The 15,764-nt window shown below is 42.8% G+C and overlaps 1 protein-coding gene across 6 annotated transcripts in view; it reads left to right on the forward strand.

Moving 5' to 3' along the window:
- The window catches only part of LOC112136656 (DNA-binding protein SATB1), a 69,870-nt gene that overhangs the window by 30,866 nt on the left and 23,240 nt on the right, over positions 1-15,764 (forward strand). For 4 of the 6 annotated variants that reach the window (XM_024258502.2, XM_024258506.2, XM_024258503.2 and 1 more), the window contains 4 exons: positions 1,966-2,077; positions 2,748-2,825; positions 8,311-8,801; positions 13,597-13,809. In XM_024258502.2, the coding sequence (XP_024114270.1) occupies positions 1,966-2,077; positions 2,748-2,825; positions 8,311-8,801; positions 13,597-13,809 (894 nt within the window). The remainder of the gene's footprint in view (positions 1-1,965; positions 2,078-2,747; positions 2,826-8,310; positions 8,802-13,596; positions 13,810-15,764) is intronic. The other 2 variants (XM_036215765.1, XM_036215766.1) reach the window with 1 other exon arrangement.

Below are 15,764 nucleotides of genomic sequence, written 5' to 3' on the forward strand. Positions count from 1 at the left end.
TCGTCAAACATTTTCATTTTCCTCCTTTAAGTTGGGGGGGTGGCCTACAAATGAGGTTTTGAATCAGTTTTTTTTTCCTTTTTTCTGAAATTATTTTTTTTTTGTCAACGCGCTCGTACTGGCGTTAGCAGGAACAAGCCCCGCCTCCTCGCCCTCCCCGCCCTGCAGCAGATACTCATCAGAATGCCATCTTTGCAGACCCGCACCACCTCGGCGTAACCCAGTTGGCTCTGAAACGTGTGCATGTTGTTTGGGGTGGAAATGTGCCATAATTGATCTCTGCTAGATGTTGGCGAGAGACAAGGTGCCGCGTCGCAAATAGGATGTTCTTTTCCCCCAGCTGATTCAAGACATCAGGCTAAAATTGTGCGACTGTGTGTGCAGCGGCAGCACGGTTTGTGTCGGTTTGTGAGGCACAGTCGAACGCTGGCAGCTGGGTGCCTACAGTAGCTGCACACAAACACACACTTTCCTCTCTTCCTGTCTCCCATGTCGGGGAGTGGAGTAGATGTTGGGGCTGATAGTCGCCCAGTACCACTTCCTGGTCTTGCTGATAAGCTCTCTGTGCTGCAGATGGCTATCACTTAAAGGGTCCACGCACACGCAGACGCACACGCCGTCGCTACCTGTTGACAAACGCAGCCCCCCCGCTGGCTCCACACTGGCAGCAGAGGCTCTGGTTATCTGCTTGATTTCACTTGCGTGCACGTGCGAGCGCGACAGAGCGGTGGCGGCGGCGAGAGGGAGAAATAGGTGTGTGCATTGTTTCCTTCACACATGCAGGCGGCGGCCCCCAGTGAGAGGTAGAGTGATGTATTGAGGGAGAAGGCTGATTAATGAGGAGCGTTTATTAGAACATCTGTGTCAAAGATGGCGCAGGAAGAGATCTGCAGGCCCGGCGTTTGTCGCCTGGAGCCGCCGTAGCCCAGATATACTGTAAATAAAAGATGGCAGGCTGCGGAAGAGGAGTTCATTATCCCCTGACTTCATGGAGGACTCCTTTTCTCCTCTCAGGAGTTTGTAAAGAAGCAACCTTTAGAACAGTTCCGACGTCGGGAAGAAAGAGCATTCTGTCCGCCAATGTGTGACTCATTTAAAGGCTAATTCTGACTTCCTAACCCTGACCTGAACTCCGTCGTGGTTTGTGTTGAATGAAGGCTTTTCAATAAACATATAAAAGCCTCCTTTGTTATCGTGCACAAGTCCGACCGCGACCCCCCCTCCCCTGTTTTCCATTATGATGGGATGATGCACCGCAGCACGGTTGGCACAGATTCTCGCCCAGCTGCAGTCTCCAGTGTGATCTGGAAATGCGCCTCCACCTGGGCGCCGAAGATGTCCTCGATCTGCGGCGCCTCGCGTTCGTCAGCCTGGAGGTCGGGAGGTCGGCGACCTTCCTGGTGGCGCAGCTGGCGAGGAAGTCGTGTTTTACACGAGACTTTTATTTTGAAAGCAGATGGTTGCTTTGAATATTTATAAAAGCGGTTCACCCGGAGGCTGCAAAGGTGTAAACGGAGCGGAGTCTGTTCTCAGGTGGGGGCCGGAGCGACATGCCCCCCCAAGCTGCTCCGCTCCGTACCTCAAACAGATTGCATAAATAAAGAGCTGCAAAATAAAAGCGGCTTATCTGTTTACATGGCCCAGTTCCGCCGCCGCCGCGTTCGCCGCCATCTTCCCGCGTTTGAAGGTGCGTTTCAGCAAACCCACTTTAAAGGAAAGCAGACCAACTCAGTGGCATTTGATAAGACAAACAGATAATGATGTAACTTGTTTTCTTCTCTAGAACAGATCTCAGATTTCTGCATGTCATATTTCAGTTGCTGTTTTTAGTGCTGGGTTTTTATTTGTTGTGACAAGCTCCAGCGCTGCTGCATGTTCCACAAGCTTTAATATTTTTCATTTTTGTCCTCCTGCAAACGGGAATCTAAAGTCTCTCCTCCTTCTCAATCAATCTCTCTCTTTCAGAGTATGATTTCCTCCATTGTGAACAGCACTTACTATGCAAATGTGTCGGCGGCGAAGTGTCAGGAATTTGGGCGCTGGTATAAACATTTCAAGAAGACAAAAGATATGATGGGTAAGCAGAATGGAGGGCGCTCACGCTTTTTTTGTTTCTTCACACACACACCAGCCGTCATCACAATATGTGCCCGACCACGCGCCTCTTTGTCTCAAACGCCGGCTATCGCCTCGTCTAATAACTGGAGGTTACAGTGAGTTTGGATCTTATCGCCGAATTATCCATTATTGCCTAAACTAATACTGATGTCAGAGGCCTCCGGAAGTCTTTTTTTTTCCGCTTCGTGAAAGGAAAAGCAGCAACGACTTTATCCTGAAATTCAATTAGAACTTCTAATCTCCCAGAATCCCCTTTGACCCACCAGCAAACGAGGTTATAAACTGTAATACAGCAGACGGAGATATTCGCTTTAGCAATCTCTTCATCTGTGGTCCTCAAAGCTGAAATATTTCATCGGAATGTTTTGTTGGCCTCCATGTAAGAGCAGCGTTTTGATCCAATCCGATCGTTTTTTGTTGTAAAGTGACATCAGACTGGGAGCTCTGGTTTGAGCGTCCTCCCACACCGTCCAGTCGGTCTCCTCACTGCCGGCCTTCAGTCAGTCAGTCAGTCAGGCTGCTGTTTCCGCTGCTCTTAACACTGTCTTTCTTTCCTCACAACCCTGTGTGTGTGTGCGTGTGTGTGTGTGCGTGCACATGTGTGCGTGCCCTGCAATCTGACTGTGCAGGCATGCGCCAACCCTCCCAGCTGGAGGGCTACCTGGGGACGTGTGTTCTCCGTGAGAGCCCGCGTGCCAATGCACTAGGTACGTTGCTACATGGGCACACACACAAACACACACTGATACACACAAACACACACACAAACACACCCCCACACAAACACACACCCACAAACACACACTTACTCCTCATAAAACACATTTTATTTGGGAATTACTAAAAAAAAATACTACTTCCTGTTTCTTTCTTTTGTGTCTATCTTCAATTTTAAAAACATAAATTCACTTTTTAGCTTTAAATTACATTTTTTTTCTCAAGAGTCTCCTTAGTTTTTATCTTTCTAGAGACGCACACAAAAAAAGAAAAAAGTAACCTTTTTTCTGCAGAATTGCTTAAATTGATGTTCAGTCCTGATAAATAAATGTGCAGTAAAAGTTGGTTCAAATGTCTCCAGTCAGAAAGCTCCATCTCGGTCTCAGACCAGTTCTAAACTCCACAGCTCCACAACTGAACAGGAACTAAATTGGTTTTGTGTTAGGATTATATTTGGGATGTAAAAGATGTTTTGAAAAATCAAAAAAAGCAACTGCAGGATTATTTTAAAAACTATTAACAAAATCAGTCAAAAAGTGAAACGTTTTCTGGCGAACTGCAGTTCCTCTTTGGATTTTTTGTCTTTTTATCTTCTTGATGCAAACAAAAAGACGTCCAATCATGAGCTAGCTTCGTCCAAGTCGATACTTGAAAACATTTCTGTCAAATGCATTATTGTCTACAGCTTTGAATAGGAAATATCTGGATTTTAGTGTTTTTGGTAAAAGAGTCAAACTGAATCGTTTCACCAAAGAGGATCTGACCACAGAGTGAAACTATGGCGCTCGAAAATTAATAGTCCCTCCCCCTGCCGGAGCCGCCGCAAAAGAACATCATTGTTGACCAAAATCACCGAGTGGAAATCCTGGACCGGAACCTCCGTTTTGACCGTTTGTCCCTTTGATGTACAGTAACTGTTTACCTGATCAGCTGATTCAGAGAGAAAAACTGAATTTCTTTGACTTTTTCTCTGGAGTTAAACAGGTTTAGTTACACAAATTTGAACACTTGTTAATATTGACTTGAAAGAAATAAAACGTTTAACGTTCTCTGTACAATTTGAAGCTCATCTTGTACACTAAACTGTTACAGTTTATTCCCATTTAAAAGCTGATCATTTTTGAAAGGGTCTCCTACAATTTAGATTGATTAAATTAAAGTTGCCACATTTCCACTTCCGTCTAGAGATAGTTTCTGGCGCCATCTTCCACGGCACCTCAAAAAGTGAGTTGAATCCTTTACGTATCGAGATGAATATCGAATCATGTGAGAGAGAAAGATACACGCCCCTAGATTATATCCAGAAAAACTTTCTCATTTAAAACGTGAGGAAGGCGCCAAATTTGACAAAGTGTCACATGAACACTACAGTTTTCCGTTTTTGACCTTCGTCAATGAAAATGTTGTTCTTAACAAGTTCTTGTAGCATTGATCTGATCATGGAGGAGATATACTGTATATATAACAAATAATGAAGCTCAAAGTTGCATTTCTGAGTTTTTCTTTATATAAATTATGATTTATGAGAGTATAAAAAATGCGACACAGATGGGCAACAAGACAAATAGATCCATGAACGTCTTTGTTTTCCTCGTCTGAGCTGGAATCTGGATCAGAACCGTAGAAACTGATAGAAACGATATTGCTGACTGTTGCTGAGGTAAAAGTAGGGATGTGGATCAATACCTCTAATTCTATTCATGAATGGAACCACGATTCTTACTTTTTAATGTTTTGTCTGTCTTTGTACTGGATGTATGAACATCAAAACTATTTGTTGATTTCATCTGCTGCACATTCATCTGTTTTAGTTCATAAACTTAAAATCCAACATTATTCTGCATTTCAGAGAAATAAATAAGTCGTTCCTGACTTTTTTTTTTTTTTTTTTTTACTACACTACTATATTTATACAGATCAGCGATCTTAGACGCCGTGAATATTCGTACTTGAATTTAGGACCAGATCGCGGTCGTGGATCCTACAGCCGTAGTGGATCCTAAGACTGTAGTGGATCCTACAGCCGTAGTGGATCCTAAGACTGTAGTGGATCCTAAGACTGTAGTGGATCCTACAGCCGTAGTGGATCCTAAGACTGTAGTGGATCCTAAGACTGTAGTGGATCCTAAGACTGTAGTGGATCCTAAGACTGTAGTGCAGGGGTATTCAAATCCAGGCCTCGAGGGCCGGTGTCCTACATGTTTTCCAACCAACCTTCCATTGAAGCTCCTTATTGGCTAAACATACCTGATCCTGGAAATTAGCAGCCAATAAGGAGCTTCAATGGAAGGTTGGTTGGAAAACATGTAGGACACCGGCCCTCGAGGCCTGGATTTGAATACCCCTGCTGTAGTGGATCCTACAGCCGTAGTGGATCCTACAGCTGTAGTTGTGAGGGACTGTAAGCTAGTGGGAGAGTGCATATGGATGGGAAGAGGGGCGGTGGTGCTGAAAGAGGTGAATTTCTGATTAACTCGTGTGGCTCTGCAGAAACTATTTCCAAGAAAACACCATTTTTTAAAACATATTTTGGCTAAAAACGGCATCATCATAATGAAAGAGCACGTTTCAGCAGAACCTCTCCTCTCACCCACGATCTGGATGAACCAGAACTTCTCCGACTTGTGACTCTTCTGCATTCAGAGCCGTTTCTGATTGAGTCTTTATTGAGACGGTGTGACTCACTCCAGCTGATAAAAGCTAACCACACTCGTGTTTGTACACACCGATATCATCTCCAGTTGTGCTGACTCGCTGTGTCATGTCAGGATAACCTCATACACGAGTCTCAGGTGCCCACCGACCACAGGTGGTGCCCCAGGCTCTGCACGGCGCCGGGCCCCGCCCAGCCCAGAGCTCGCCGGGTTCTCTGCTGGAGTGTCCCCTCTGCTTCAGGAGCCAAAGTTGGGCCGCTCGCTCCCTTTACATGCCCCCCCCCCACTGCCATTGTGTGTTTAATCCGGCTCTTTTGTGGCAGGATTCCACACCAGGACTCCCGCCTCTGCGGCAGCCTTTTTCTCCCGGGGCTCGCCGCGCTCCTCCGTCACCCCCTTCTCTTTTCAATTTGCATGGAAATGCCTCCATGTGTTATGAGTGTGCCCCCCAGCAGTGCACGCACTCACATGTGAGTGAACAGGAACGCCATACCATCAGAGGCAGAGAATGCCCGGATTACCAGGAAAGATGGGATGATTATTATTACAAAGATGTGTTTATTATCTTTACAGCATTCACACTACAGTGATTCTCCTGCTCCTTTACGGACATTTTTACGTCAAAAACTTTCAGCTATCCTGCTATCGAAACGTTCAGCTCGTTCAGGACATTTCTGCTTGTACTTTTGATATTTATAAACTTCATAGTTTATGACATATTGAGCAACATATGCCCCATAGGAAATAAATGAGACATTGCTCATGTGTACTTTGAAACGTGTGAACTTCTGCTTATTTTCAGCTAGAGACACAGTTCACACTGTAAAATGTTCAGGAACTCAAAAAAAAAAAATTTGTCTAATTTAGAGTTTAGCTAATATTTTAGCATTAAGCTAGCTGTTTTCAAAACTAGAATTAAAAAAAAATGATTTGGCTAATTTAGAGCTAGGCTAATATTTTAGCATTATGCTAGCTGTTTTCAAAAGTAGACTTTTTAAAAAGTTGTTTATGCTAATTTAGAGCTAGGCTAATATTTTAGCATTAAGCTAGGAGTATTTTAAAATTAAACCTTTTAAAAGGATTTTTAGGCAAATGTAGGGCTTAGCTTAGTCAATATTTTAGCATTAGCTAATTGTTTTAAAAATCGTTTTTAATCAAATTTGGAATCTAGCTATTATTTTAGCATTAAGCTAGCTGTTTTCAAATTAGAGTAAAAAAGTGGCTAATTTACAGCTTGGCTAGTGTTTTAGCATTATTTTAGCTGTTTTCCAAATTAGACTTTTTAAAAAGTTGTTTAAGCTAATATTTTAGCACTAAGCTAGCGGTATTTTAAAATTGGAAGTTTTAAAAGGCTTTTTAAGCAAATGTAGAGCTTAGCTGATATTTTAGCATTAGCTAGTTGTTGTAAAAATCGTTTTTAGGCAAATTTTTAATTTTGCTGTTATTTAAGCATTATGCTAGCTCTTCAAAATTACTTTATTTTTTTTTTTTTTTTGACTAATCTAGTGCTTAGCAAATAGTTTAGCATTAAGCTAGCTGTTTTTAAAATTACATTTTTTGCATTATGCTTGCTGTTTTGGCAAAATTAGGTTTTTTTTTCAATTTTTTAGCTAATATTTTGGCACACCATCATTTTTCAGCCTTTTCAGTTATCAGCTCTAGCATCTTCAGAGGCCACATTCAGCTTACAGCATTCAAACTAGCATTATCACAGGTATTGCCATACGTCTAGTTTTTTGTTTTTTGTAATTTTCCTTCACATACTTCTTTTTTTTCTTTTTTATTTTTATAAAAGCACACTGATTGACGTGTAGGAATCCGGATGGACACGTACTCCGTTCGGAAAACATCTGTGCAGTTTTTATCTGATTTAAAATAAGAATAAAGACACGGCGACCCTTCCGTTTCTCCCAAACTCCAACCTTCATAGTGCTGCTCGTTTGAGAGTCGATATCCGCATTCCCACTTAGATTCGGCGTCTATATAGATTCAAACCCCCGAACACATCCAGCTTTCCTCCAACCGCTTATTGGCTTCAGTGTGGGTACCACTTTGAATGTTAAATCATTGTTTTCGCCTCCTAAGCTCATAATTTAAACTTGTCCTAAATATTCCCAAGCAGCCATTATGGACTTAAGAATTCCCGAGGCGAATCTCACCACAAACATCTCCGTTCAATTTTCTCTTTTGGCTCCCAGTCCTCCCAAACAAAATCGTTTCTGTGTCCTCCATGAGAGCCCCTTTTAACGTTTATTTTTAAGCCTCGGCGACGCCAGCACGTGCTCCCTGTTTGAGAGTTACGGCTGCACAGGGAATGGGATTTTACCGCGTTTCTTTGGTCTTTGTGAGCGTAAATCCTGTACCTACACAAACATGCTTCACATGCTGAGGCCTCATGAGGGGACGGACATTCTGAAGTTAATTTTGAAGGCGTGGGTTGTGGAAGAGCAGGTCAGATACAATGAGGCCCTTTTATCTGCGTTTCCATCTTTTTTTAACCGGCTGTGTCATATCCAGTCATTCCGGGCGGCTTTTGGGAAACGCACCAACATCCAGCATCTCTCGGCTGATAATTAGGTTTCCTTGATTTGGTTTTGAAGCCCCACTGGTTGCAAAAAATGTATTTGCGACTCAAAGGGAGTAAACAAGAATATTTAAAGACGCGCAAAGATTGACTTGAGGCTGGATGTTGATCCACTGCAGACCGCGTCTGTTTCTTCTCTGGTTGGAGACTGTGGTGCTTTCAAACTGATGCTGGCATTACCTGAGTCAGATGTGGATTTTTGCTGCTTATAACGCACTTTTTATCTCCAAACTCTAGCGGAAATGGACGGCTTGTCCGACCTCTCCCCTCCCGGCTCCAACCACAACCACCTGGGCTTCTCCCAGCAGCAGCCCATCCCCGGCAGCACCGCCGAGCAGACCCCGTCCTCGCCGGTTCCTCCCCTGCCTCACGGCCCGCCGCCGCACGCCGGCCAGACGGCGAGCCGGCAGCCCCAGCTCCCCGGCCTGCACCACCCGGGCCTGGTGTCCACGCCCATCAGCCCCCAGCTGGTCAACCAGCAGCTGGTGATGGCACAGATCCTCAACCAGCAGTACGCGGTGAACCGGCTGCTGGCGCAGCAGTCCCTGTCGCAGCAGTATCTCAACCACCCGCCGGTCAACCGCAGCTCCCACAGCAAGCCTCTGGAGCCGCAGGTGGCGTCCAACACCGAGGTCTCCTCCGAGATCTACCAGTGGGTCAGGGACGAGCTGAAACGGGCCGGCATCTCGCAAGCCGTCTTCGCACGGGTGGCTTTCAACAGAACCCAGGTGAGTGGGGAACCTTCAGAGAAACGTCCAAAAAGTAAATTCACTAGAAGTTTTATTTTTATTAAGGAGTTTTTCAATCCTTTTATATTGAAATTTAAATTTAGAAATTCACAAATAAAAATCGTTTTTCTTTTTTAGCAAAACTGAAGCTCCAAGAACCCAAAGAACCACATCATGATACTTCCCTCTCCATATTTAAATTGTTTCTTAAAGTTATTTAATTTATATTTATTCACTGCACTTTAGCCAACCGCTTTGTTTCTTTTCTCTTTTAAATCCCACTTCTGACACCAAAGTAAAGAAGAAAAAAACGCTCCCTCCGGTTATGATATGAAACGTTCAAACTCCTTTTCAAAGACGTCTTAAGACGCCTGCGTTTCAGTGGGGGCTCTGAATGCTGATAGCATCGCCGCCGTACCTGAGGACAGCTGGCAGGCTGCCATGCCAATGATCCCGGCTTTGGTCGTTAACACCCGTTCTCGCTCCGCTGCATTGTCAGAAGAACAACACACAGACGCACAAACACACACGTGTGTGGGTGTTGATTTCTTAAATGGAAAGCTTCTTTAATGTTGCCGCTAGAGAAGCGCAGAAGCTAACCGTTGCCCTGCAGGTTTGTCCACGGTGTCGTTTTAAATATCTGTATTGATTTTTATCGTTATTGCAAATAGAAAATGGAAAAATCTTGCATATAAAATTATTTTTTAGAAATGCTTGTAGACATTAGTTTGTTTACAGAATTTCCTTACAAAATCCTTAAAGACCCACTTTGACAAAAATTGTGATTTTTAAGCAGTTTTGTGGCCTTTTTCTGATATTTATAATCTTAAAGTCCCATTAGTTGTCACACACCGTGTGTCAAATTTGTTCTCCACATTTGACCCCTCCCCTGGGGGAGCGGTGAGCTGCAGACCCCCCCAATCCAACCCTTTAATGCTGAGTATCAAGTCTTTGGTATGACTCGGCCAGGGCGGACACTCCACCACCAGGCCACAATTTTTTTTTTTTTTTAAGTGATCCACTGCAGAGAAATTTTTTAAACTTTTTGTTTTCTTCATCCTTGCTGGGAAACTGCTCGACTGGAACAGATACTGCTCGCCATTTTTGTTCCATGACAGGTTGGGACTGTAATCTAGTAGAAACGCATGTAAACGTAGAGAAGGGGAAGGGTGGTGGGGTTGCTCCACGCCAAATGTCCCGCCCACAATTTACTGAAGACGTAACAATTCTTTGTGAATCTGTAAAAAAAAAAAAAACAGATTTAAACATGCCAACATTTATCGTTGCATAAAATTAAAAAATCTTTTTGCCTGTGGCTGAATTTAGAAATGCAGAGCAGATGACATTTGTTCATGCAGGCTCGCTAACTGCACGCCTGTGAGTGCGGATCCAAAGGTTTCACATAAGTCGGTCCTTCCAGGATTTTGTGATCGCAACTATTAATGCATATTCCAGCAAAGCAGAGATTTGTTGCTTACTTCTTCAATTTTGACCAATCTACTGCAACCAACAGTCATGGTGACAACGCAGCTTCACGACTTTCCCTTCTGACTTCTTCCTGGGAGCCGTGCTCTTTTTATGAACTCTCGTTCGCTCTGTATTTTTTTTTTAATTTGAGCGCCGGCGAGTGCGCACTCAGAGGCTGGGTGGGTGCGGGTGTGGAGCGGTCCGTCACATGGAGCACAACATGAACAGAGTATGAAAGGATTTGTGATAACTTCAGTATTATCTGTATTGAATTCTTTCTGTTTGTAGGAAACAGACGGTTTGATGTAAGGGGCAAAAAGAAAACATACTTGACTTTAAAATACGTTTAATTGTGTTGAGGGGAAAAAAATGTAAAAAAAAAATGAAATTTTGTCTTTAAAATTTTCAATTGAATCGTAACATCCCTACAATTTAAAGATGATTTTTCTAATGAACTGCCGCTCTGCAGAAACTATGTCCTAGAAAACCAGACAAGTCTTTGGATTTTAGCTAAAAGTGGTAAAATCAGATTGGGACTCAAACCTTGGATGTGCATAAATAATCAGAATCCATGTCAGATTGCTTTCCTTCCATTTGTTTGACGTTCACTATCATAAATGAACCCCCCCCCACCCCCCACCCCCAAAAGAGAAATAACAGGAACGCTGGGTCACATGTTCAGCTCCAGCACAGGCGGTCGCCTCCTCGGCTGCTGTGAGGAATTAGCCCGGCGTGCAGCCGGGCGGCGTCCCTTTAGAGGATTATTTATTAGGTTTGTGTTTTTCCACAAGCCCGTGTTAATAACAGGGAGGTGGGGGGGCGGCGACACGCAGGAGTCGATTCAGGAGGTGCATCAGAGGAGGCGGGGGAGGAGCTGCGGCTGTTTTTTTATTATTGGGAGGAAGCTGATTGCCCACAGAGATATGCAGGCGGGGATGATGCCAGGGAGCGATACGCATGCACACGCGGCGGCGGCGGCGCAGGTTTCAACCGTGCGTCCCCCCCTCCCTCCCCGAAAGGCTTTATCCCTTAAGTGCTTCTCCAATTAAAACATCTGATTTTTGTTCCGTCTGATCGTGAATCCAAAAGGACTTGGAAGTTTGAAAGAAGGTAAATATCTAAAAATCACCTTGTTTTATTAGAAAATCACACCTATTGATGGCGAGAGAAGCGCGGCGACGGTTGGCTCAGTGTGAGGCTAGGAGCTGATGAAAAGGCCCAATCACACGTCTCTGCTAATGGACTCACGGCTGCCTCATAATGATGGAATTGAGCGCTTTTGAAAAGTAAACAGACGATACACTGATTGCCCACTGAACAAGACATTTCAGGCAAATAGCTGCACTCTTATTAAAAAAAAAAAAAAAGTCAGATGTGGAAATTACATTCAAGCAAGTGTAATTCATTCTGAGATGAAACAAGCTGCTGTGAAGCGGTTTTGTCATCCGCGAGTTGAACAATTCCCTTTTTCCACTTCAGAAATCTTATTTTTGTTTTATTTATGAAGCCATGAAACAACTTTTCAGTTTAGATGCTTTAATCGTCATTATTGTGTGGAGCAAAAAAAACCTGTTTATTACAAAAAAGATCATTAAAGATTTATTTCTGCTTTTGGTGTCTAATATGCAACAATTAGTCAACATAAAATATCCCAAAATCCTCCAATAAGAAACCTAAAAATGTGTTTGAGCTGATTTTCTCTTCAGCGAGTCTCCACATGCTCGTTCCAGGTTTCCTGTTGCTCAGTAGAGTGGAGGAACTGAATGACAACAGAAACAAAGTTTCTAAGAATGTAAACATGACGGCAAAACCGGTGATTCACACCTTCGGAAAAGTCCGAGACTTTCTGTTGAAGCGGCTGTAAGAAACTGACAAACAACAACAAAAACAGGGACGGCTGGAGGTCAGAGGTCGCCATGGCAACCTAAAGAAAAAGAAAAAGTTCCACTGAAGCTGTCCAAAGCTTTTTCTATAGACCGAATTCAAACAGATGCTGGAGTTTTTCTGGGAAAAACTTTTAGAATCTGAAGCAAAAAACTTTGAAAAAATAACATTTAATAAGAAAACATGAGTGATGATGAGTAAAATCATAAAGTCTACAGGACAAAATATTTGTTTCCCTGGAAAGTTGACCAGAAGTCAAGTGGAGGCGTCTTTTCAGCATCAATCTGTTGGTTCCTGATCAGGGATATTTATTTTATTCTCACTGTGATCAGATATTTTTCATGCTACGTACTCCAAGTCTGCACATCATGAACATTTTATTACAGTAAAACGCAGCGGAACACGGCAGCAGTTTGAGGTGGAAGCGCACAGAAACGGTTGGCTTATTAGCTCTTTTAATAAAGGTTTGAAACTGACAGCAAATAGTTTGTCTTAATGCAAACAAACACAAAACTTAAATGTTTTTGATTCTGTTTAACCAGAATTAAACTGAGAGATGTCAGACGGTCGCTAAGGGACTGTCTACAAAGTACAACAGCTGGAACAAAGTGATTAAAAAAAAATTAAAAATCAAAAATAATCAAAACTAATGTTTAATTGATATGAGATGATCATGGATAATTATATTCTTCAAGCTAATTTCAGTAAAAAAAAGTCCTCAATCATTTTAGGGCTGCTACGATTAGTCGACTAATCAACTATCAAAATAGTCAACAACTAATTTAAGTCGATTACTCGTTACTTTATACTATATGGAGTCGGAGTGTAGTAAAGTGAAAGTTATGACATTCTACCAGCTTTTTGGACTATTTTGTTGCGTTTTTTTAGGCTAATTGGAAATTTAGCTAATATTTCAGCTACATATGAGCTTTTTTTGGGCAAAAATAGGCTTTTGTCATTTGACATTTAACTAATATTTCAGCTAGCTGTCAGCTTCAGCATTTTCAGCTGTTAGCTTTAGCAGTTTCAGCATCTTCAGGCCAAATTCAGCTACATCATTCACACCAGCATTATCACAGGTAATGCTATATATCTAGTTTTTATTTAGTTTAAAGCTAATGATGCTTTAGATGTGCTTTACATCCAGTTTGATCAAGACCAGATTAGTCGACTAATCAGAAAAAATAATCGGTGATTAGTCGACTATTAAAATGAAATGTTCAATAATTCTGAAGATCCCAAAGTTACAGTCCACAAACTTTCTTACATGACTAATTATCATGTATTTTTACTCGTTAACTAGATGAGAGTTCCATTGTTTTTAATTGTTGAAGCTCCTTCACAGAACTGATAAAAGACGATCAATAAAAACCAACCTGGACCTATCGGTCTGTCGGCTCTGAACCCCTGGTTCTGACCGGCCCGCTCCGCTCTCGTCCTGCAGGGTTTACTGTCGGAGATCCTCCGTAAGGAGGAAGACCCCAAGACGGCGTCGCAGTCGCTGCTGGTCAACCTGCGGGCCATGCAGAACTTCCTGCAGCTGCCCGAGGCCGAGCGCGACCGCATCTACCAGGAGGAGAGGGAGCGCAGCCTCACCGCCGCGTCCGCCATGGGCTCCGCCCCCCTCATCAGCACGCCGCCCAGCCGGCCCGTACAGGTACTGCAGACCGGCGTGAGGATGTGATGAAGAAATACTGAGACGGTTACAGACGTCAGAATGAAACCAGTTGGATCCAGGGTGATGGGGGGGGTTGTGGTTTGGGGCGGGTCTTGCTGACCCGTTGAACCGGGTCTTGGTGTCAGCAGGACGTTTGGTCGTTGCAGAATTTCTATTTTTATTTATTTTTTTGCAATCAAGGACAATGAGGTCTTCAGAGTTAAAAACGGAGGCGTTCCCCCTTTCTGTCCGATACCCCACATTATCATCCCTCCACCGCCGTGCTTTACACTGGAAGTCTTCCATTTGATTGGTTGATTGGTCGGATCTCGGGTTCTTCATCCAAACAGATCCTGAGGTGAACGCTAACATGCTAGCATGCTAACATACTAGCACAGGCTTGTTCTTCCAGTTCCTTTTCTTACCCGAGCTTGCAGACTTTCTGGATTTATCAACAGCTTCTTTGCACATGCTCAGAGGCGCTCATGCTCAGTTTGATCATTTAATCAAAGAACATTTGATTAGGAGCACTTTGTTGCTACTTAGCCTAGCCGTTACCATGGCAGCAGTTGTGTTGTTGTTTTCATACATGAGTTCTGAGTTGTTTTATGTTTGGATTTAACAAAGAGTCCAGCTACTAATCTGTTCTGATGAGCACAAATGAATGGACATGATGGTCAGAGGAGGAGCAGATGGTGATTTATTTATTTCTTCTTTCTTGGTTTCATTTATCCGTTTAACCAATCTGAGGAATTCTTGCATCTTCTGAAGAAAATCTGCAGACTTTTTATGAAAAAATGAAGCAAAAACTTCGTTTTGTAGGGATTTGTGTGTGGGTTCAACGTTTTAGGAAATCTGTTGGAAAATTGGACTAAAAATATGTAGAGCTGAGTATCGATCATCTCCAACGAGTCGATTCAGGTTTTTTTTTCGATTCTTTTGATCCTCTCTATTCAATTTAATTCAGTTTACACATTTAGACACATTTGTTTAGAAATACATTAATAATCTACTATATGTTTTATATTTTTATATGAATCTGATCCAGTATCAGTGAAATAATGAGATTGTTAATATCATCCAGTGTTACATGGATTCTCTAAAGAAGTTCTAACAAAAATGTTCAGATCATTAACATTGGAAACATTGTTCTGCTTCTCCTGGAGGACGTTTCAGTTTGGCCACTAGGTGGTGATCATCTATAGCATTACACCTTATTCCAGAAGAAGACAATAGTATGAGCAAAAAACTGTTTTAGACCACAAATGGTTACTTTGAAAATATTTCCTTAAAATAGTTTGGAAAATTCTTATAAAGATGTAAAGAGCTTCACAGAGCGTTAGCATTAGCCGTCCTATAGGAAATTCCATTAAACGTTAGCATCAAGCCAGCTGACTTTAACTTCATGTGCTAAATTGATTTATATTTTTATGAATTGATTATTGATCTATTAATCTTAGATCGATTAATTCATTTTATTAACCCAGCCTTAACAATATTCTCATTCGTCAAATGAAACGAGTGAAAAAGTGAATCTGAGGCGGCGGTCTGACGTTGGAGTTTCTGGAAAGCTGATCTCCTGGTAGTCGACTCCTGTGACGTGTTCAGCAGGTTGTTGTGAAATCCGATGTTTTTGCTCACAGTCGGTGGCGAGGAACGGCACGCAGGTCTGCTTCTGATGGTTTATGGTTTTCTGTCTGTGTGACGGGGAGGACAAACCCTCCAAATCGGACCATTTGAGGAGGAGTTTTTAAACTTTTTGATGTGCAGGTGAAAACGCTGCTCAAATATGATCCTTTTTTATCGCCACCTCAAAAACGAGAATCCAGAGTTTAGTCAGAGCCCTGCGGCCTTCATCTGAGAGGTATGTGGCAACTCTCTGCCACTTAAAGGCCGTTTGAAGTGCGTCCGGGAGGTGAGGGGGCGGACAAAGGCGCCCTCTGTGCCGAACGCTT

This window comes from Oryzias melastigma, linkage group LG16 (genome assembly GCF_002922805.2).
Source record: "Oryzias melastigma strain HK-1 linkage group LG16, ASM292280v2, whole genome shotgun sequence".
Classification (NCBI taxonomy): domain Eukaryota; kingdom Metazoa; phylum Chordata; class Actinopteri; order Beloniformes; family Adrianichthyidae; genus Oryzias; species Oryzias melastigma.